Source organism: Macrobrachium nipponense, chromosome 5, assembly GCF_015104395.2.
Source record: "Macrobrachium nipponense isolate FS-2020 chromosome 5, ASM1510439v2, whole genome shotgun sequence".
NCBI lineage: Eukaryota > Metazoa > Arthropoda > Malacostraca > Decapoda > Palaemonidae > Macrobrachium > Macrobrachium nipponense.
This window is the reverse complement of record NC_061107.1, coordinates 145,517,932-145,540,110: the sequence shown is the minus strand read 5'-3', so window position 1 is coordinate 145,540,110 and position 22,179 is coordinate 145,517,932. Positions and strand designations below refer to the sequence as shown.

Below are 22,179 nucleotides of genomic sequence, written 5' to 3'. Positions count from 1 at the left end.
CAGGGCCGTGGTGTTGTCCACCAAGTTTATCTGAACTGCCGCCAAGCTAGGACGTACGGCTCGAAATGCTTTCAAAGCTAGCCAAACAGCCATCAGCTCTTTCTTGTTGATGTGCCAGGTCACCTATTCCTTCTTCCAGGTGCCTGACACTTCTCTTGAGCTGAGCGTTGCTCCCCAACCTGTTTCCGACGCGTCGGAAAACAACACTTGGTTGGGGTTCGTTGTGAAGTGAAGGGACATCCCTTCTGCAAACCTGAGAGGGTTCGCCCACAAGACGAGGTCCTCTTGATTTCTCTTAAATCTTGAAGGAGAACTCTAGGTTTTGAGAACGACTACCGCCAGTTCCGATAGAAAGAACTGGAGAGGTCTGAGGTGCAACCTTCCTAGAGAAAGGAATTGCTCCAACGAGGAGAGTGTCCCTAACAAACTCATCCACTCCCTCGCTGTGCATACGTCTTTCTCTAGGAAGGCTTTGACTTTCTCTGACCCTCGGGCTATCCTTTCTGGAGAAGGAAAAACCCGAAAATCCAGAGAAACCATCCGAATCCCCAGATAGATACGATCTTGACTGGGGATTAACTGAGACTTTTGAAAGTTCACCAAAAGTCCCAGAGAACTCGCCATGAAAAGGGTCTTTCGTAGGTCCTCCAAACATCTTTTCTATGACTTTGGCTCTGATCAGCCAGTCGTCCAAGTAAAGGGACACCCCTCACTAACCCTCCAAATGTAGCCATCTTGCTGACATTTTTCAATTAGTCCTGTGAAGACCTGAGGGGCTGTTGAAAGGCCGAAACACAAGGCCCTGAATTGGAATATCCTTCCTCCCATCATGAACCTGAGGTATTTCCTTGAAGAAGGATGGATCGGCACATGGAAGTAAGCGTCCTGAAGATCTAGGGACACCATCCAATCCCCTGGACGAAGAGCCGCCAACACTGAGGATGTTCGTCTCCATGGCGAACTTCCTCTTTTCTACAAAGAAATTCAGGGCGCTTACATCCAGAACCAGTCTCCATCCTCCTGAGGCTTTTATTTGGAACTAGAAACAGGCGGTTGTAAAAAGTCCCGCTGAGCAATTGGGTCGCTCACTAGCTCTATAGCCTCTTTCTCTAGCATTTGTTCTACTGCAGAGTAAGAGCGTGGCTCATGATGGGATCCCGTACCTGGCCACCAACTCCCTCGGAGTCGTCATCAAAGGTGGTCTTTCTGAAAAAAGGGAATCAGATATCCTTTCCGGATAATCGAGAGGGGACCAGTTGTCCGCCCTTCCTCTCTTTGCCCAGACTATTCTGCGAATCTTAGAAGCCTGGCACCTACTGATGTCTGGAGGACTTCTTTCCTACTTCTTCGCTCTGGATGAGCGCGAGAAGGATCTTCCTCTCTTGAAGGGTCTATTACCTCTTGAGGTAGAGGCTCTAGAAGGAGGGCCCCCTCGAAAGGGCTCCTGTCTAGCCGGAGTCTCCTTCTTAGTCTTCGTCTGGAAGGTGGTCCTAGGTTTCCGGGCAGACTGAGCGAGCATGTCTTGAGTAGCCTTTGCGGAGATAGCTCCCGAGATGTCCTGGATTATCTTCTTTGGGAAGAGAAGCGGCGAGAGTTGCGAATAGAGTAGCGAGGCTCTCTGAGCATGAGAGACGGACTTTGTCAGAAAAGAGCAGAAGACCGATCTTTTCTTAAGAACCCCTGCTCCAAACAGGGAGGCTACTTCGCTAGATCCATCTCTCACTGCCTTATCCATGCACGTCAGTACACTGTTGAGATCCTCGGGCGAAATGCAATCCGGGTTCTGAGTCCTTTTAGCCAAGACCCCCAAAGACCAGTCAAGGAAGTTGAAGACTTCCAAGACTCTGAACATTCCCTTCAACAGGTGGTCGAGCTCGTTCATAGCCCAGGTAGTCTTAGCCGACAAGAGAGCCGAGCGTCGTGAGGCATCCACCAGTGAAGAGAAGTCCGCGTCTGCAGATGACGGCAGACCCAGGCCTAGGGGTTCTCCCGACTCATACCAGAAGCCTAGTTTGCCCGTCAGCTTAGAAGGAGGGAAAGAAAACACAGTCTTCCCTTTCTCCTCCTTAGAAAGAAGCCAATCACCAAAACCTCTCAAAGCCTTCTTCATTGAGATGGTTGGTTTCATCCTCACACAGGAGGTGGAGGAAGCCTTCGTCTTCTTAGATGTCGAGAATAACGAGAGAGGAGAAGGAGGAGCAACGGGAGTAAGAGCGTCTCCAAACTCTTGAAGAAGGAGATCTGTCAGGATCTTGTAGGACGAGACCGAAGAAACCTTTACCAAGTCCTCTTCTGAAGGTTCTATTTCATCCACCGAAGAACCTTCGGCTTCTTTACGAGAGCAGCTGGACTTCTCTAAAGAAGTGCGCCTATCTAGTGATGAGTGTCTGGCAGCCGTCTGGCGCCTATCAGGGGAAGCCAAAGCTTCGGGAGAGCTCCTATCGAATGCGTCCTTCCTACTCCGATGAGTGAGTCCTCTGTGATCCTGTAGTCTGCTCCTAGATACACGGGAGTCCAAAGGGGAGCGCCTGCTAGGAGAGGAGAGCCTACTATGCTCAAGGCGCCTATCAGAATACATGCGCCTGTCAAAAGGAGAGCGGCTGCCTGGCGAACTGCGCCTAAATAAATGAGGAGAGCACCTGCTAGGCTCTTGGCGCCTACCAACAGGAGAGCGAATCCTTGGAGAAGATCGCCTACTAGGAGACAGGCGTCTACCATGATCCAAATACTTAGATCGAGACGCGTGGGTCTCTGCAAAAGCTTGTCTATCAGCAGAGAAATTTCTTTCAGGCTCTTTACGCCTGACCTGAACAGAGCGGCTAACAGGTGAAAAGCGCCTATCAGGAGAGAAGCGCCTATCTTCCACACAGCGCTTGGCAGCGGGAGAGCGGCTACTTGGGGAGTAGCGCCTACCAGGCTCTAGGCGCCTGACATAAGGAGAGATCTCTGGAAGAGTCCATGTATGAGGAGGCTCTCTTATCCGGAGATTGGAGGTTCTTCGGAAAGGAGCGAGAAGAAGAAGCTGTGCGCTTATCTTTAGACGAGCGCCTACTAGGCGCTTGATCCCGTTCTACTGGAGAAATGAAGTCGCCAGGAGATAGCTTCTTGGGCGATTGGCGCCTGGAAGACGACAGGCGTCTGCCGAGGGAAGAGCGCCTCATTCCATCCGCTGTTACAGGAGAGAGAGCCGCCTCCGACTGAGAAGGCAAAGCAGGAGAAGGAAGCCTAGACTTCTTGACGGGGAGAGAGACGTCCTTCTTACGACGCATGCCTCCAGCCAAGGAGCCCGCCAGAGCCAAAATCTGAGCTTGCAGCCCCGCAAGAATCCGAGCTGGAGATCTTGCAAACTCCTCCACAGGGGATGAGGATCGAAGCCTACTCTGAGGCAAGTACTCCTGATCCCTCCTGGGTTTCTTGATATCCACTTCAGGCTCTTCCGGAAAACATTACAGGCTGGAAGGAAAGGCGCAAGGAGCCTTCCAGGCTCTCTTCAACGGTCGAGATGAATCCGAGGCGGTCCATCCTCTTCTAGGAGAAGGCGATGAAGAAGAAGAGAAGCATTGGCGTAACACCTCCTTCTTGGCGCGAATTAAGGCAGCCTGGGAACGAACATCAGGATCTACCGAGGGGACGCCTGATCGGTGGGGGTTCTCCCTAACCTTCCTGCGGCTGTTGACTTTCCTCCTCCACTGGGACTGGGAGTCTGGAAGAGGTCTAGGCCTGGAAGCATTAAGGAGCCGATCAGACGCACCCTCCACTGCACTGGGGGCACTGCACAAATCACCTTCACTATTACTCTTACCTTGCAACGAACGAATTTTCTTCTCCATGCTAAGGATCGTGGCTCTCATGGTTGCCACTTCCGAAGGCGTATCTTTAGGTTCGATGCAGGGAGCAGGAGCTGAAACGGGAGAAGGATCTAGTGCTACGACAGGATTGTCTACTTCTACCTCGCTAATACGAGACTTACTAGAACTTCTAGACGAGGCTTTCCTCACCCTGTCTTTCTCCAACTTCCTTAAGTAGGAAGAAAGAGACTTCCATTCACCCTCATCCAACTTCTCACATTCATGACACGGGTTAATAAAGGAACTCTTTACCCCTACATTTCAAGCATACTGTGTGAGGATCTACCGTTGCTTTCGGTAGCCTCACCTTGCATTCATCCATAGAGCATACCCTAAACATAGAAGATTTCTTAACCTCTACATCAGACATCTTGAAATCAAAGAAAAATCCAAACCAATATCCAAAAACAATCCACAAGCGCGTATGCCAAGCCAACAAGATCAGGTACTTCACCGAAAGTCAGTCCAAATATATCCAAGGCAACGAGAAACAAATAAAAGCTGTCAGGAGGTAACAACCACAGGTGTAGTCGACACCGGCGACAGAAAAATTCTGACTGGAAAGGGAGATTGGTTCTTACAGCCGCCACCCAGCGGCGGGTAAGGTAGATCACCTGACCTACCTGTCGCGTGTGCCGCGAGTTTTGAATTCTGTCGTGACGTCAGAGACGTAAAGCTAAGTATATATCTGACAGGAAAGTTCATGTACAAAAACATGCATGCAAAAGCGTATCCTTGTAATGAGGCCGGGGCCATCATAGTGTCACCGGACCATATGACCTGGCTGTGCCGGGATCCTGATCCGCCGGAGCGGAAGGGGTGGTGACTAGGGATAGGAGAACGCCGCCCGAGAGCTGAGGAGAGCCGAGCGCAGCCGAGCCTGGTGGCCATCCAAGACTCGGCCAAGCAGGGGTCCCCCTGGTACTCTACTGGGGAGAGCGGCATGGAGCCGAACCGACGTCGAGCGTCCTCTGGCTATCTCCCGTATCCCCCTGCGTGGGAGGGAGGGAAGGGAGGGTGCTCGGATCGGTTGTCTGAGACAACGTGAGCGAGCGTATCTCCCCCCAAAGAGGGGGAAGAGAGCTGGGAGGACCGACGCTGGGTGGCTCATACGTGGTCGCCTGGAACCTCTCTCGACCGTGTGATGAGCCACGCGGTGAGAAAGGCCACGTGATCAGAGGAGGCCTAGGCCAGCCAAAGCCGTCTCGATAAGCATGAAAATACAAAATAACATCCTAACAAAACACGGGGGGAAAGGGAGAAAATATGATGGTAGAGAGAAAGAGATGTCCTGGAGAAGCTGGATCGGGCCAACCAAGAAGGAAGGACGAGCCAGGCGACTCCGAGCAGCTAGCCTATGCCGAGACGAAGATACGCAGGGCGGGTGACCAGGGTGGCTCGAGGACACGAGAAAAGGACCATGGTCCTTCAAAAGGGGCCTAACTAAGAGTAACCTGACAACTGAAATGAACATGCATGCATGAACTCTAAGCTGAAAGGAAACGACGTAGGCTACGAGCCTAGGATGAGCTCGGAAAACAACCCCCGTGTAGAGATAACATAACTTAAATAAAACGTCAATAAATGCATCATCGTAAATGTAATAACGTACTGCTTAGAAAAAATCGAGCTCAAATGGTATAGGGGACCGAATGGGGCACGAAACAATTTAACACGCGGGAGCGAGCCGCACATGGAGGCTCGGGGACAATGCCGCATGGAACGCCGTCCATAAAAACCTAAATAAAATGGTTAAACGGGCCCAGGGCAGTCCGTAAATGGTGTAAAACATTAATAGCAGTACTTAACTTGGATGCAGAAGAATCTTGACGTTGCATGTTGAAAACAGGAGAATTCCAGAACGAACACAACACAGAGCAGAAAAAACATGTGCGGTGTGGATTAAGCTATCGAAAGGAATGACGTCAGAGGCGCTGGCCGTAACGGTAGCGAGGAGTGGGCCTTAGGTCGGCTCCTCTATAGTTGAGGGATTTTGAAGAAGGATGAATCTAAATGGCAAAGGACCTCTGGTAGTGGTTTCACTCGCCCCAGAAACCATACCGACACCTTAAATTAAGGTGAGCGAGCCAGAATATTCTGGCAATTCCATATTAACTTTTTTCTCTGGTATTATAGCAATATTTTACCTTAGAAATGTGTGCTAAAGGGACATTTCACGTAGCGACACAGGCTGAGCCCAGAAATAATCAGTTCATCATTCTACAATCACTTTTGCTGTTGAATGCAAATATAAAATAATGGTTTATGTCAGTGTATAAATATGTAACAATTACCCTGCATCTTCAAGAAATGGGAATCCAGTTGTTTGAAAAAGTAAAGGCAGTTCACCTTATTAACATAAAGAAATCTTAAGTATATCTTTGAATTGTCTTATTCTTTATTAATTAATTAAATTACTTCACTTACCTATGTACTGAGCAAAAAACTTTGAGAGTCCTAACATTTTTATGATACCAACAAATGGATATGCAACTGACGACACCACTATGGGGCCCACAAATGTGCGGGGTACAACTCCTGGAAAATCGAGATGATCATACTGGAAAAGAAAAGAAATTCTTACACAAAGAAAATACTAACAAATTTTAAAGTAATTTGCATTTTTCCTAACATACAGACCATTAGTTCATTACATTGGATTTAGCTTGCAAATGTGAGCTGGAATGGTTGTTTTACTTTCACAAACAAGGTCGTTAACTACCGACGGTAAAGGGGAAGCCTCATCCACCTGTCGGTCTGCATTCTGCTTTGCTGGATGAACTACACAGCTTGTTGGGCAGCCACCAAAAGACCCAAGGAAAAATGTGTCGATAGACATGTGGGCAACGTCCTGGAGGTAAAACAAAGTAAACGTGGTTTGGCATGACCACACACCTGTTCGTTATACCTGTTCAACTGACAGGTTCTTCTGGAAGGCAAAGGATGGGGTGATAACATTAGTTTCATGACCTCTTGCCCGGACTGAACTCTCGTCTACCTCATCAGACGAAGAATAAGTCATTTGATGTCTCACAGAGCCTAAAGGAGATTGTGTTCTTAGACACCTCTCTTGGCCAACCCAGTAGAGTACTAATGAAGAGGTTTTGACACTTCTCAGGCTTGAGATGCTGAGTTCTCTTAAGGTAGTACCACAGCACCTTAACTGGACAGGTAGGTTCGTCACAATCATTACTAACAAGGTCCTTTAGGGAAGGGATCAAAAGGACCAGTGGATTCTGAGTCTTGGTTATGAATTCCAGTACCAACTCAAGCATAACAGATCCCCCTTCCTTCGACTACTTAACATCAAAAGCAATAAAGCATGCCTCCTCCCCTCACTGAAGCCATGGCAAGCAAGGAAAACAGTCTTAGAGCTAGATCTCTGGCTGACAACTCTCTCTGGGAGGTTGTGAGCAAACTGTTCATAAATTCTCAAAAGCATTAACAGTCTCTCATAAAGACGAGAGATTTATTTCCTTCAACCAAAAGACCTGCCAAAAGGCAGCTCTATAGCTCCTAACAGCTGAAACTGAGAGAAGCTTCTCTCAGTTGAAAAAAAGGCAAGAAAGTCCACTAACCAAAGAAGACAGGCATGCACGGAAAATTTCCAGCCAGAAGATAGCCAGGTGGAAAATTGACAGTGGGGAAAACTGCCATTGAGAAAATTGCCAGTGAGGAATACTGCCATTAAGAAATTAGAAGACAGCTCATTTGGACCAAAACTACCATTTTTCTTTATACAGTGGTACCTCGAGATACGAAATTAATCTGTTCCGAGACGGCCTTCGTATTATGAGTTTTTCGTATCTTGGAACACATTTTACATGTAAAATGGCTAATCCGTTCCAAGCCCTCCAAAAACACTCCAGTAAATTATATTTCCAGACCTAAAACACATGTTCTAGGGTTACAACACCGATCCGACGGAAGAAATATGACTCCAAAAAGGCAAAATACTGTACATACTTGAGTAATATTCAACTGCATGTAATGTTCAACCCCATTTTTACTGCATATATTAGGACTTTAGCATATGTCCCTTAGCAATAAGCCTAGCCTATGTTAGCAGTTGCTACTGTAGCCTAGTCTATGATTCTGACATCTAAACCTAAGAGCTAAAAGCTTAGAATATGCCAATAAAATGTATAAATAATCAGTATGTACTCATTTCAAATAATTATTAATTAATCATTAACTATAATACACAAACAAACAAAAAACAAACCTTCCAATCGATTGTTTACATTCAGCTCTTACCCGTCTTATGAGTATCGAACGAGCGCCAAGCAATCATTTTTCCTAACAGACAGTAAGCCATAAATTGTCATTAGTCTCTCTCTTCAACTAATGAAACTACCAAACAGTATAATAACCATTCATTTCTATTCTTTATTCTATCTTTACCTAATGGAGATACCGAGTTACTGACAGCTATAATGAAACATACGTATACGTAACGTAATAATAAAACAGAAGAAGAATTCTAAAAAATACGTATATGTTGGCAGTCTAATTTATTTTCTGGGCTCAGCTCGTGTCGGCCTATGAAATATCCTTAAGATCATTATTTCTAGGTAAAATTAATCTAAAATTACCAGAGAAAAATAAAATTAAGAAAATGTCAGTAAAACTGACTCGCTCACTCTATAAAAGAAGTGTCGGTATGGGAATAGAGGCGAGTGGGATCACTACCACGAGTCATTTACCATTTAGACCTTCCAACATAAAATCCCCACCAGAGAGAGCTGATACTAAAGGGTGATGCGGCCGCTACTACTACTACTACCAACGCCACGGACAGCAGCAGCCCTAGCGGTCATCCTTAATCTTTAGCTTTACAGCACTAGGTGCATTTTTCCCTTGTGTTGTTTTTTCACGGATTACTTTCAACCATTACGATGGAACGTGCTGCAATTGCTTCGGCTAAGTTAAGTGCCTCATAAGTAGTATTTCCTAGTATTTCAGTCTTCAAGGGACCAGTATTTTCCTTTTTATAGGTCATATACGGTCTCCCGGTTGACTCGTGGCGGCCGTGTGCCGCCTCGTGTTTTAAGATTTCCCGGTCTCCCATACTGGGACATCTTATGCTTATGGGCTTTTTATATTTACGTTCATCGTATTATTACATCGTTTTTATAGCTAGGACACAGCCCTTTTTACCATTTTCTCTTAGTTTGGTATTTAGGGCTATACTGTGTTTTCTGGCCCAGTATCCCAGCTCTTGCTCTTCATCGGCTACCGCTGGCTCCGAGTAGTCAACTGTTCTTCGGATCAGTTCGCCTCCTCCTGGGCTTCTTTTTCTTTTACTAAAAGTGTCTTTTCCTCCTTTACGATGTATTATCAGTGTTATTTAGGGCGTTAGGCTAGCCTAGGTGCTTGTGCCATGTGTTGGTACAGACTGGTTCACGTGGCCCCTCTGTGGTTGTGTTGCTATCGCGGCTTAGGCCACCTGCAATCACGTGTCCCTTAGCACCTTACCCTTCCCCTTCCCTCCCTACCAGGTGATAGGGAGGGGTCTGGTGGATCTCCTTGGTTGTCATGACAACCACCGTAGCCTACCTCCCTCTCCCTCCGAGGTGGCCTGGAGCTCCATACCAGCTGGGGTATAGGGCGACCACTTGTCTCGGGTACCGGGTTACCGAGCGGGTAGTAGTAGCGACGGTGTGTGTGTGTGTGTGTGTGTGTGTGTGTAGGCCACCCCCCCTCTCTCTCTCTTCCGCCGTGTTTACGCCACAGGACCCCCCCCCCCCCACCATTGCCCCTTCCCCTTCCTTAACTTACGGACGGAGCCTCCGCTGAAGCCGGGGGCCCCTTCGGTTATAGGTCCGCCTGGCTCCGCCAGTGGGCGGGGTAGGAAATTACTAGTGGTCTGTTGCTTGCCTACTATATCCTGTTTTTCGCTACCGGAGGAGAGCTCGCTCCTTACCCGGCCACTCCTCTAGTAGACAGAAAGTTTTATACCTCATTTTATACGGATATACCCTTTCTGTTACGGTGACTTTTAGTTTTAATTTATTTTATGTACTATCTCCGTCGTTCTCCGTCGTAGTTTCATGGCTCCTCACCACTCCTGGTTGGAATCTTTTTCCTGTCTCCAGCGTAGCCTCAGACCTCCTCCAACCGCCTAGTTACCACACGTATTATGGCAGGGCTCTGGTTTAATCTAACTTACATGCTCCGGCATGCAGCGGAGTATTTGTTAGGCTGTAAGTGTGCACCTGATACTCATGTATCTCTCCACTTACAGGCTACCAACTGCCAGGTCCCAGGTTGCAACGACCCCTGCGCCCATGAAGAGTGTAGGACCCACGCCCCGTGTGCCACCAACCACAACGGACTGATCGTTTGGCACCCGGAGGCTTGCACCATCTGCTATGACTTCGTGAGTCAGCTTTTGGGTGGGGTAAGTTTACTCCTGGACATTTCTTCATCTTATCATCCACTAACCCTTAGTTTTAAGCTTCTTTAAACCGTATCTCCCCCGCTAGAAGCTTCATATCGCCTTCTCTTCCAGGCTGCCGCCGTGAAGGAAGTCGCCCTGGCAACCCTGAAGGCTTGGGTGGGCGGCTTCGGGAAGAACGCCGCCAAGGGCCAGCCTTATATGCTCGATAAGAAGCTGGCCGTCCAGATCTTCCCCGGAGGCAAGGCGACGGGATATGTGGACCCCATCTCGGCAGCCCCACTCATAGCCTCTATTCAGCAGGAGGTGCAGCAGGCGTTCGGGTCCGTCTCTACGCAGGAGCCGGTCCCAGATGTGGCCAACCTGGACCTGAATATCGAACCTATGGCGGTAGGGGCAGAGGATTTGTTGGTTGAGGTAGGTGTGTCGGGCGCCCAAGGTCTTTCCTTGGGTGCTCCTGGATCTTCTTCCCCTGTTCCTTCTTCCTCTTCCTTCCAAGGCTTCACGGGATCTGAGATCCCTGCTCGCTCTCCTGCTCTCTCTGTACCCCCGAAGGTGAAGGGACAGAGAGAACAGAAGACCCTACATAAGACGACTTCTAAGAAGTCGTCGTCTTCTTCAGCTAGGAAGTCTACGACTTCCTACGCAGACGCGGTGAAAGCGAAGCCTAGCTCTTCCTATTCTAAGAGCTCTAGAAGCAAGGCTTCTAAGGAGAAGGCTCGCGCTCCGGCCGAGCCAACGCCTTCTCCGGCATCTACCGGATCTACTCCGAGCTCTTTTGATCCCACCACTTTCTCAGCAGTAGTAATGCAGCAAGTGGGAGAGATGGTTGGCTCTCTTGGCTCCAAGTTTGAGCAAATGTTTGCACAGCTGTCAAACACAATTAACAGCTTGGTCAGTCATCCCAGACCTCTCTAACCGAGTTAGAGAGCATGACGACCGCTTTGCTTGGCTCAACCAGGCCCCTCAGCCAAGCTCCCCCTGTAGCAGGTACTGGTCTCTTACAGTTACTCCTATGAATCCCTACCAGCCTTCTCTATGGATAAACCCATGGAGAGTGGCCGCTTATGCCCCCTTCAAGGACGGCTGATTTCTATCCCGGAGTGTGGAACTCGAAGGATTTGAGGACTTCGAGTCACCCTCCCGGACTGACTCAGCCTTTCATAGGGTATGCTAGGCTACCGTCACTGCTCTCAATAGAGAGGATAAGATCTCCCGAGAGACTGTGCTATATAGTAGTGGGGATCATGCACAGCGGGAATGGGTCACTGCCTGGAGGATTGGGACCGTACCAACACTAAAACTCCAGCATTCAAGAGTCCCTTTACTATCTTCGCTACGGAGGAGGAGGCTTCTCTTCCGTTCGCTACTAAGGTAGTAGAAGCGACTCGCAGGCAGTCCTTAAAGACGAGCCCCATGCCACAGTTGAGGGGAAGCGGAATCTACATCTCCGCTCTTCCCGGCCTTCGGAGAATTGTGGGAGAACCTACCTGCCACTTTCTCAGAGGTAAGCTGAGCCAGACTGCGCGATGGATCAGTTTGGCGAGAAGCTTTCCAAGACTGCCTGATACACCTTATTCAGGCAGAGTTTGATGCCCGTACAAGATTTGGAGGTCTCTTAACTCCTTATTATTACGGAGATGGCTGCCCTGTCTTAACGCTACAGAACCGTTGTTCAAAGATACTGGCTAAATCCAGCTCCAGACGGTCCAAGCCGATGCTTTTGAACTTCTGCCTAACCAGAAAGGAACTGCCGAAAGCATGTCTTACAGGCGGAGGCCAACTATCAGCATGAGCCTAATAGACTCTTGCTTCCAGCATGTGGGGTGCGGACCTCTCCCAGAGGCCTCTTGTGAATGAGGTGCACCACGAGGCTGCTAGGCTTAAAACAGAGCCTTAGAGCAGATGGGCATCTCTTCCAAGAGGAAACAAGAGACCGCCCCACTGCTGCTGGTAAGAAACTAAAGAAGACAGGTAGAAGGTTCCAAACCTTACCAGAAACAACAGCAGCAGCATTCGTTCAGGCCGCCCGTACACAAAACAGGGACAGCCGGTCAAACCTCGAAGCAGAAACAGCACCCCATTCTCCTGTGTCTCCTCAAAGTCAAAACCTTCCACCTCTTATGCAGTCTCGCTGGCCTTCAATTCAATTGTAGAAAGCCAGGCCTACCCAACCTTTAACAGTTCTCTAGGGTAGCAGGGCGAGGGGCCACTTTCGTCAGCCGTGGCAAAGGAAGAGTGCTGCAAGAGGCAAGCACTTCAGAGGAGGGCGCGGAGGTCAACCCGCTCAACAACAGTGAGGCTCCCCAGGTAGGAGGGAGGCTGTTCCTCTCCGTCAGGTGGGGGTTCAGCAAATGGGCCACAGCATCGTGTCCAAACGATTGGGTTGGAGTTGGATCAAAGATCCTCCTCCAATCAAATCATTTCTATCCAGTACCATCCAAAGGAATGACAGATTATGCGGAGGAACTCCTTCAGAAAGGAGCTATTGCGAGAGTCAAGCATCTAAAATTTCAAGGTCGCTTATTCAGCGTGCAAAGAAAGGCTCAACAAAAAGAAGGGTAATCTTAGACTTGTCAAAGCTAAACTCTTTCATTCGTTGCGACAACTTAGTTCAAAATGCTCACCATCTCGGAGGTACGACCTTACTTCCGCGTGGGGGCCGTCACAACCTCTATCGATCTACAGACGCATACTATCATATCCTATAGCCCAGACACTTCCGTCCATTCCTAGGCTTCAAACTAGGAAATCAGAAGTTCTCATTCAAAAGTGATTGCCCCGGTCTGAATGTAGTTTCCCCAGGTATTCACGAAAATAGCAGAAGTGGTAGTTCAACAGTTAGAACTCAGGGGATAATGGTAGCAGCATACCTCGCGATTGGTTGATCTGGGCACCAACGGTCGAGGAATGTCTCAAAGCACAAAGAAGGTACGTACAATTTCTGGAACATCTGGGGTTCCAGATAAACAAATCGAAATCCAGACTCACTCCGGAGTCTATTTTCAGTGGCTAGGAATACAATGGGGATTTGTTTATTCTTCCACAATCTGTCAATTCCAGTGGTCAAAAAAGAAAAAGAAAAATAGCCAAGTCTGTGAGGCAATTTCTCAAGTGCAAACAAACATCAAGGAGAAACCAGGAAATGAATCCTAGAGGTTCTCTTCAGTTTGCCTCAGTGACGGACATCCTCCTGAAAGCAAAGGCTGAAAGATTAAAATAGAGTTTGGCGACGAGGCACAAACTCAAATCTCGGGGACAAGTTGTCAGTAATTCCACAGATCCTTCGCAACCAGCTCCGGCCATGGACAAAAGTGAAGAATCTTGCCAAATTGGTACCCCTTCGATATCCCCTTCCAGTGTTAACCATTCACACGGATGCCTCCCTGTCCGGTTGGGGGGTATTATCAATTCAAACAAGTTCAGGGGACTTGGTCAGTTCAGTTCCGCCAGCTCCACATAAACGTCCTGGAAGCAATGGCAGTATTTCTTACCCTGAAGAGACTCCTTCCCCCAAAGAAGTCTCATCTAAGACTAGTTTTGGACAGTGCAGTGGTAGTACATTGCATCAACAGAGGAGGGTCCAAATCCAAACACGTGAATCATGTCATGATAGCCATCTTTGCACTAGCAGACAAGCACAGATGGCATCTGTCCGCCACTCACCTGGCAGGGGTAAGAAATGTGATAGCAGACGCTTTGTCCCGGTCAGTCCCTCTGGAATCAGAATGGTCCCTAGACGACAGGTCATTCCAGTGGATATGCCAGAGTCCCAGGCCTCCAAGTAGATCTCTTCGCCTCACAAGCGAACCACAAGCTCCCTTGCTATGTGGCCCCCAACCTGGACCCTCTGGCCTATGCCACAGACGCCCTGTCGTTAGACTGGAATCAATGGAGGAAAATCTATATATTTCCTCCAGTGAATCTTCTTTTGAAAGTCTTGAGCAAGCTGAGGACTTTCAAGGGACTAGTAGCTCTGATTGCTCCAGACTGGCCAAAAAGCAACTGGTATCCTCTGCTTCTGGAATTGGGTCTCCGACCTCAACGGATCCCCAATCCCAAGTTGTCGCAATCAGTACAAAATGAGGACTGTGTTCGCTTCCTCAGGAATTCTCCAGACCCTAACTTTTATTGGACTTCATGAATGTTTGCGGCTAAAAAAGATGCTAACATGATCCACAAAAACATTCCTCTTTCTAGAATCAGACAAAAGAGAGTCAACTATTAGACAATATGACTCAGCTGTTAAAAAATTAGCATCCTTCCTGAATGAATCAAACACTACAACCATGACAGTTAACTTAGCTATATCCTTTTTCAGGTCCTTGTTTGAAAAAGGTTTAGCAGCTAGCACTATTACTACTATAAATCGGCTTTGAAGAAATCTTTCAGTTGGGTTTCCAAATAGACCTAACAGAATCTTACTTTACGTCTATTCCCAAAGCCTGTGCTAGACTCAGACTTCTCAAAGGCCTACTGCAGTTTCATGGTTCTTAAAATGATGTCCTCAAAACTAGCCTCAGATACTGACAACTCGTCTTGCACATTCATGATGCTCCTTAGAAAGACGTTATTTTTGTTAAAGCCTGGCTTCAGGAGCCAGAATTTCAGAACTGTCGGCTCTATCCAGAGATGCGGGTCATGTGGAATTTCTCCCCTCAGGAGAAGTTCTACTTTGGCCCCGGATCGTAGCTTTAGCAAAAAATGAGGATCCCCTTTGCAAGGTGGGCTCCTTGGAAAGTCATCCCACTTCCGCAAGATCCTTCTCTCTGCCCAGTATCAACTTTAAGAGCCTTTCTATCTCGTACATCTCTAGATCCTCAGGTTCTCTCTTTATGAGAGAAAAAGGTGGCACTTTATCAGTGAAGGAATCAGACACAGATCCTTTACTTCATTAAACAAGCCAACCCTGATTCATTTCCAAAAGCACACGACATCAGAGGAGTAGCCACCTCAATTAATTACTTCCAACATATGAACTTTGAGGATCTTAAAAAGTATACTGGATGGAAATCACCGACAGTCTTTAAACGTCATTACCTGAAGTCCTTGGAATCTTTAAAATTTTCTGCAGTAGCAGCGGGAAACATTGTTTCTCCTGATACTGCACAGTAGTTGTAGTATAGATCCAGGTCTCCTTTCTACCTACCTCATCCAACATGCCTCACCCTATGCCATGCTACTCGGGATACTCTAGCCTTAGCCGCTAGAATCATATTGGTGGATTGTCCCTTATTTTTTTGCTAGGGACATCCACGTTATGTACATATAATGTACTTCAGTGTTTCTACTCTTATTTTTATGCTAGGATAGAACACAATGAGTTTGTATATTTTGTAAATATCTTAATTAAGAGAATCATTCTATATTGTTCTTGCCATTACACTATTATGTATAACCATGTCTAATATAAGTTAATTTTAAGTACTTTATATTGATTGCTTTCTTTACCATGCCATTGTTTAGTATAAGTTAGCTTTAAGTACTTTTGTTTGTATACTTGTAATGTCCCTGATCACTTATATTAATATTACCTTTTTTTACTATTGGGTTTCATTTGTCCTTATTCCCATCTTGTCTTGTTTCTCTGGTACTATTCATAGGCCAACCACGAGCTGAGCCCAGAAAAGGGATTTTGACGTAGGAAAAATCTATTTCTGGGTGATTGGCTCGTGTCGCCCTATGAAACCCACCCTGTTTTCTTTTACCCACCCTACAGGACAAGATGTTCATAGATTAAGGATGACCGCTAGGGGCGCTGCTGTCCGTGGCGTCGGTAGTAGTAGTAGTAGCGGCCGCATCACCCTTTAGTATCAGCTCTCTCTGGTGGGGATTTTAAGTTGGAAGGTCTAAATGGTAAATGACTCGTGGTAGTGATCCCACTCTCCTCTATTCCCATAGTGAGCGAGTCAGTTTTACTGACATTTTCTTAATTTTATTTTTCTCTGGTAATTTTAGATTAATTCTACCTAGAAATAATGATCTTAAGGATATTTCATACGGCGACACGAGCCAATCACCCAGAAATAGATTTTTCCTACGTCAAAATCCCTTTTATAGTTTATGATATCTAATTCACAATTTTTTTTATTAAATGTATTGCATGTACTCATTTCAAATAATTATTAAGTAACCATTAACTATAATAAACAAAAAAAAAAAAGCTTCCAAACGTCTGTTTACATCCAGCACTTACGAGTATCGAGCGATCGACAAGCAATCACTTTACACAGTAAGCCATAAATTTTCATTATCTATCTTCAACTACTGAAACAACCAAACAGTATAATAACCATTCATTTCTATTCTTTATTCTATCATTACCTAGTGTTTTTTTATACTAAATGTATTGCATGAAAAAGTTTTTCAATTTACAGCATCCTTTTACCAATAGAATACTTAAAGCACAAGGTGTAGATGCTGACCAATAGGAGAGCAGGACCTTATGGGGTGACTAGCATCAGGAACCAATGGGAGAGCGGGAGGATGGTGGCGAGTTTACTCGGTTGGCGGCGCGGGAGTTTTAAAATTGTTCTCGGTGGTCCGGGCGAATCTCGGGACTTTACAGCAACAACCTTTCGTATCTTGAAAACTTTTCGTATGTAGAGCAGTAAAATTTTTCGCATTGGCTTTTGTATCTCGAGTTTTTTGTAAGTAGAGCCTATCGTATCTCGAGGTACTACTGTACATGTGTTTATTTTGCTGATTGAACTGACAAGAGTATCAACAATTAAGACTATCCATTTCTTTTTATAATTGCTTGCTCATACCAAATCTGCAATTTCTCTTTAGCTTTGTTTTTATTTATTATTATTTAAACTCAAAGTTACTTGGCTGACTTACTTGAAGATGAAATTAGTTCAGGGCATGATTTGGTATGAAAAATATATACAGTAGTACCTCAGACTTCGAACTTAATCCATTCCAGAAGGCTGTTTGAAGTACGATTTGTTCAAAATATGAAACAATTATCCCCATAAGAAATAAAGGGAATTACGATAATTCATTCCAGCCAACCTAAAAAGTCCCCCTTTTCACATTGTTTTCTATCATTAATGTGTTAAAAAATTAAATTGAGAGTGTAAAGTAATAAAACAGCACATTATATGAAGTAAAAAATTTAAAAAAAACATTGTTTCCATGTATGATTTATGAACTGCTTGGTGAAAATGGCGCACGGCCGGCTGGGGGTCTGAGGGAGGAGAGACTGGAAGCCTTTGAGGGAAACGAAATGGTCGCAGTAGGCAAAGGTTGATAACAAAATAAATTTTATTCACATTCTAAAAGGATAATCAAAGGATAGTGTGTGTACAATTGTATCAGAGAGAGAGAGAGAGAGAGAGAGAGAGAGAGAGAGAGAGAGAGAGAGAGAGAGAGAGAGAGAGAGATCAGCATGTATGATTGTTGACATGTTGACACTTGGATTTTCAGTGCAGGGAAGAGATTAATTATGCCACAATACATCAACTTACTGTTGGCAAACAGCAGAATTTAAAATAAACATGAGGATTTTGTAAATAAATAAGTAATAAGTAAACAATGCAATAAAAGGAAAATGAGATTATAAATAACTTTTCACAAGGAAGCCATTTAAACAAATACGTAATTGAAGGCAGCAGAAGCTGAACGCAGTGCCAGTGTGTTTATTATGCAGCTGAGTTACTTTTACAGTGGTAAAATGTTGTAAAAAGCAATTGTCACTAAATAGGTATTTTACCGTAACAAAAACCACAATTTTTGAAAGTAAATTGTATTTTTCCTAGCTAACAAACCTGAAGTCCTTTACATTAGGAATTACTTAAGGTGTAGCCTGGACACAGGCGCTGAATTCTTTAACAAGGCATTTTGATAGTTGGTAGTCCCTCCGACCGGACGTAAACATTCCAATTTGCTTTTGGCCCAGGTAGAAGATTGAGGGGTGGCATGAGGTAGGCAGTTAGTGTAAAGGACCTCAGGATTCTCAGGATTGTATAGCTAGGAAAAATACAACTTACTTTCAAAAACTGTGATTTGTTTCTACGCAATATAAAAACCCTCAGTCCTTTACAATAGGAAGACTCACTGATTGGTGGATAGAATCTGAGTGATCTCCAGTGAACCAACTGTTGTTCAGCTTACCTGAGATTTCTTTCCTGGTCGTAAGAGCGAGGAAGGGATTCCAGCCACTGACTTTTGATCACAGTTAAAGAACTGCAAGATCAAAGTCAGTCCTCTGGGTTTACTCATAATGGGGAGAAAATGTGTCCCCCTTATAAGAGAGCTAAGAACCATTACGTCGCAGAAATAAGGCAAATACAAGGTCTAAGGTTGTCTTATGTCCAGGTCCTCTTCCCTGCCTTGTGAAGGGAAGGGATGGATATTACCCCTTAAATGCCTAAGGGGTATAATAAAAATCGTCTCCTGTATGCCTAGGGGGTCTCGGAGTGAGCGCCGAAGCGGAAAAAATATTTTTTTCAAAAAATCACAGCGCGCTTAGTTTTCAAGATTAAGAGTTCATTTTTGGCTCCTTTTTTTGACATTGCCCTAAGTTTAGTATGCAACCATCAGAAATGAAAAAAATATCATTATCATATATAAATAATGTGATATATGATAGCGCGAAAACAAAATTTCATATATAATTGTATTCAAATCGCGCTGTGAGCAAAACAGTTAAAGCTAATGAGTTAATTTTGTTTTTGTTGTATTGTACACTAAATTGCAATCATTTTGGTATATAACACATTGTAAAACGATCAAAGCAACACAGAGAAAATATTATCACAAAATGATGCATGAATTCGTAACGCGCGGATGTAAAAAAAATGTTTTTTTTTTTTTAAATTCACCATAAATCTAAATATTGTTCTAGAGACTTCCAATTTGTTTCAAAATGAAGATAAATGATTGAATATTACTATACAGTGGTCCCCCCGTATTCGCGGGGGATGCGTACCAGACCCCCCCGCGAATAGTTAGAATCCGCGAATGTTTGGAACCCCCCTCTAAAAATGCTCATAAACTCCTATCCTAAGCATGCAAACACCAAAGTATCCCTTAAAGACCATCCTTCATCAAATATACATAAAATATCCTATTATGGTTCATATTAATCTTTGAAATATTATTAATACTATTTTAAAGTAAATCTTACATTTTATGTTTATACATAAATATATACTATGTACGTACTGAATGACTTAGTTACGTATGTGAAAATAATTCAGTCCCCCCATAATTATTCAGTCATGCACGTTTTCTTTCATACTGTTACTATTTGAGACATCCATTTTCTTTTTACAAGGGAACAATGTAATGTGAAATCACAAATACCAAATGTCTACTTAAAAAATTTTCCTACATCAAATATACCATTGAATTGGTATTATTAATATCATTTTAAAGTAATCTTAAACATTTTACCATTAGAAATATATAAACAGCCAATAGCAGAGAGAGAGAGAGAGAGAGAGAGAGAGAGAGAGAGAGAGAGAGAGAGAATGTTATTGTTACATCTCATTAAACGTAATATTATATTTGTAAACTAGTACTGTATATTATTATTTTACCATAAAGATATACTTATACATACACTTCCCGCCCAAACAGAGGGCGAGATTTACCACTAGCGCATGCTAGTATCTCGTGTGGAGAGAGAGAGAGAGAGAGAGAGAGAGAGAGAGAGAGAGAGAGAGAGAGAGAGAGAGAGAGAGAGAGAGAGAGAGGGGGGTTGTCCTTATTTAAAAGAGTGAAGTGGATAGATTATTGTACTTCTTTAAATTACTATCACATATGAATTTTAAATATAGTTATATTACTATTATTATTATTATGCAAAAATATTAATAAACATACACATGTACCATAGAAATTCTCTCATCTCAGTAAAAGAGAGAGAGAGAGAGAGAGAGAGAGAGAGAGAGAGAGAGAGAGAGAGAGAGAGAGAGTACATTATCCTGAGATATGGCAACACAGTTGTTGGACCCCAGCCAACTCGGCTTGCTACTGGAGTTCCAAGAGAAAGAGTGCGGGAGGGATAAAGTGCATTTCTTTCATTCAGTTACTTAATTCTTTTTATTTATAAACTAAAATCTTGCTAATTCACTTTAGTATTTTCTTTAATGAATTTATATTATTGCTGTTTCCATTAATATTGATATTTGAACATTAGTAAATCATCATCCAAAAAACATACATCGCTTTAAAAGAGAGAGAGAGAGAGAGAGAGAGAGAGAGAGAGAGAGAGAGAGAGAGAGAGAGAGAGAGAGAGAGAGAGAGATTATCGTAGTAGGTATTTGTAAAATACTTTCACATATGATTTTTGTAATTACAGTTATTATTATTATTATGATTTGAAAATATTAATAAACATATTACGCATATATGTACCATAAAAATCTCTCATCTCAGTAAAAGAGAGAGAGAGAGAGAGAGAGAGAGAGAGAGAGAGAGAGAGAGAGAGAGAGAGAGAGAGAGAGAGGGTGGAAATTTCATGAGCAGTTGATGGCAGCAACAAATCAGCTCCTTCCCCCTCCGGTCACTTAACTGATACGTATATCTGAGTTTTAGTACCTGGAGTTAGAGAAAGAATCTGACTGGGATTTCCTTCATTCTTCCATAATTTTTAAAAATCATAAGCTAAAATCTTACTAATTCACTATGGTATTTTCTTTAATGAATTGATATTATTGCTGTATAAATTAATATTAATATGAAAATAGTAAATCATTTATTTATCATACAAAAGAAAAAACAATACTCTTTGTAGTAGAGAGAGAGAGAGAGAGAGAGAATTATTATTTTTATTATGTGATATTTAAACTTATTAAACTTACTAATACAGTATCAATCAAAATTAATATTTGAAAATTAGTAAATCATTTTTGTATCATAAAAATGTATTTAGTCATGAAAATAAACATCAAAATACACTAATTAGTGACTATTTTCGTCGGAAAATTCCGCGAATGGGCGAGTCCGTCCGCGAATAATTTCTAGACAGGTTCCAAAGAAAAATCCGCGAATGTGTGAGTCCGCGAATCCGGAGAACGCGAATACGGGGGGAACACTGTACTGTCAGAGTTTTTGGCACTTATCATTATTTATATGAACATATTTCAAACTGATAAAACCTACAACCATGGGTTGTTTTTAGTTGTATTGTGCATGAAATTTCGCACATTTCCATATATAAAAATTTATGTAATGGCTAATTTAAAATGGTGCAAACATTACGACAATCGCACGTATGATTTTTTCGGAAGAGTTACCGCGCGGACGTAAGGAAAATGTTTTTTTCATAAATTCACCATAAATCAAAATATTGTGCTAGAGACTTCCAATTTATTGCAAAATGAAGGTAAATGGTTGAATATTAATAGAATATAAGAGTTTTAGCTTACAATTGTGTTTTTCTACCATTTCAGTAGAGTCAAATTTGACCAAAGGTTGAAATTTTAGCACTTATCGTTATTTATATGAAAATAATTCAAAACTGATAAAACCTACAACCATGGGTTGTTTAAGTTGTATTGTGCATGAAATTGCGCACATTTCCATATATAAAACTTTATGTAACGGCTAATTTAAAATGGTACAAACATTACGACAATCGCACATATGATTTTTTTGGAAGAGTTACTGCGCGGACGTAAGGAAAAAAAGTTTTTTTTTCATAAATTAACCATAAATCGAAATATTGTGCTAGAGACTTCCAATTTGTTGCAAAATGAAGGTAAATGATTGAATATTACTAAAATATAAGAGTTTTAGCTTACAATTGTGTTTTTCGATCATTTCTAGAGTCAAAGTTGACCAAAGGTTGAAATTTTGGCACTTATCGTTATTTATATGAAAATATTTCAAAATTGATAAAAGCTACAATCATGAGTATTTTTTTATTGTATTCTACATGAAAATGCGCACATTTTCAAATATAATACTCCATGTAAC

The 22,179-nt window shown here is 43.7% G+C and overlaps 1 protein-coding gene across 1 annotated transcript in view; it reads right to left on the bottom strand.

The window, feature by feature from the left end:
* Positions 1-22,179, bottom strand: part of LOC135215711 (probable Dol-P-Man:Man(7)GlcNAc(2)-PP-Dol alpha-1,6-mannosyltransferase) — a 167,986-nt gene that overhangs the window by 42,112 nt on the left and 103,695 nt on the right. The window contains exon 3 of the mRNA XM_064250668.1: positions 6,276-6,408. Within this exon, the coding sequence (XP_064106738.1) occupies positions 6,276-6,408 (133 nt within the window). The remainder of the gene's footprint in view (positions 1-6,275; positions 6,409-22,179) is intronic.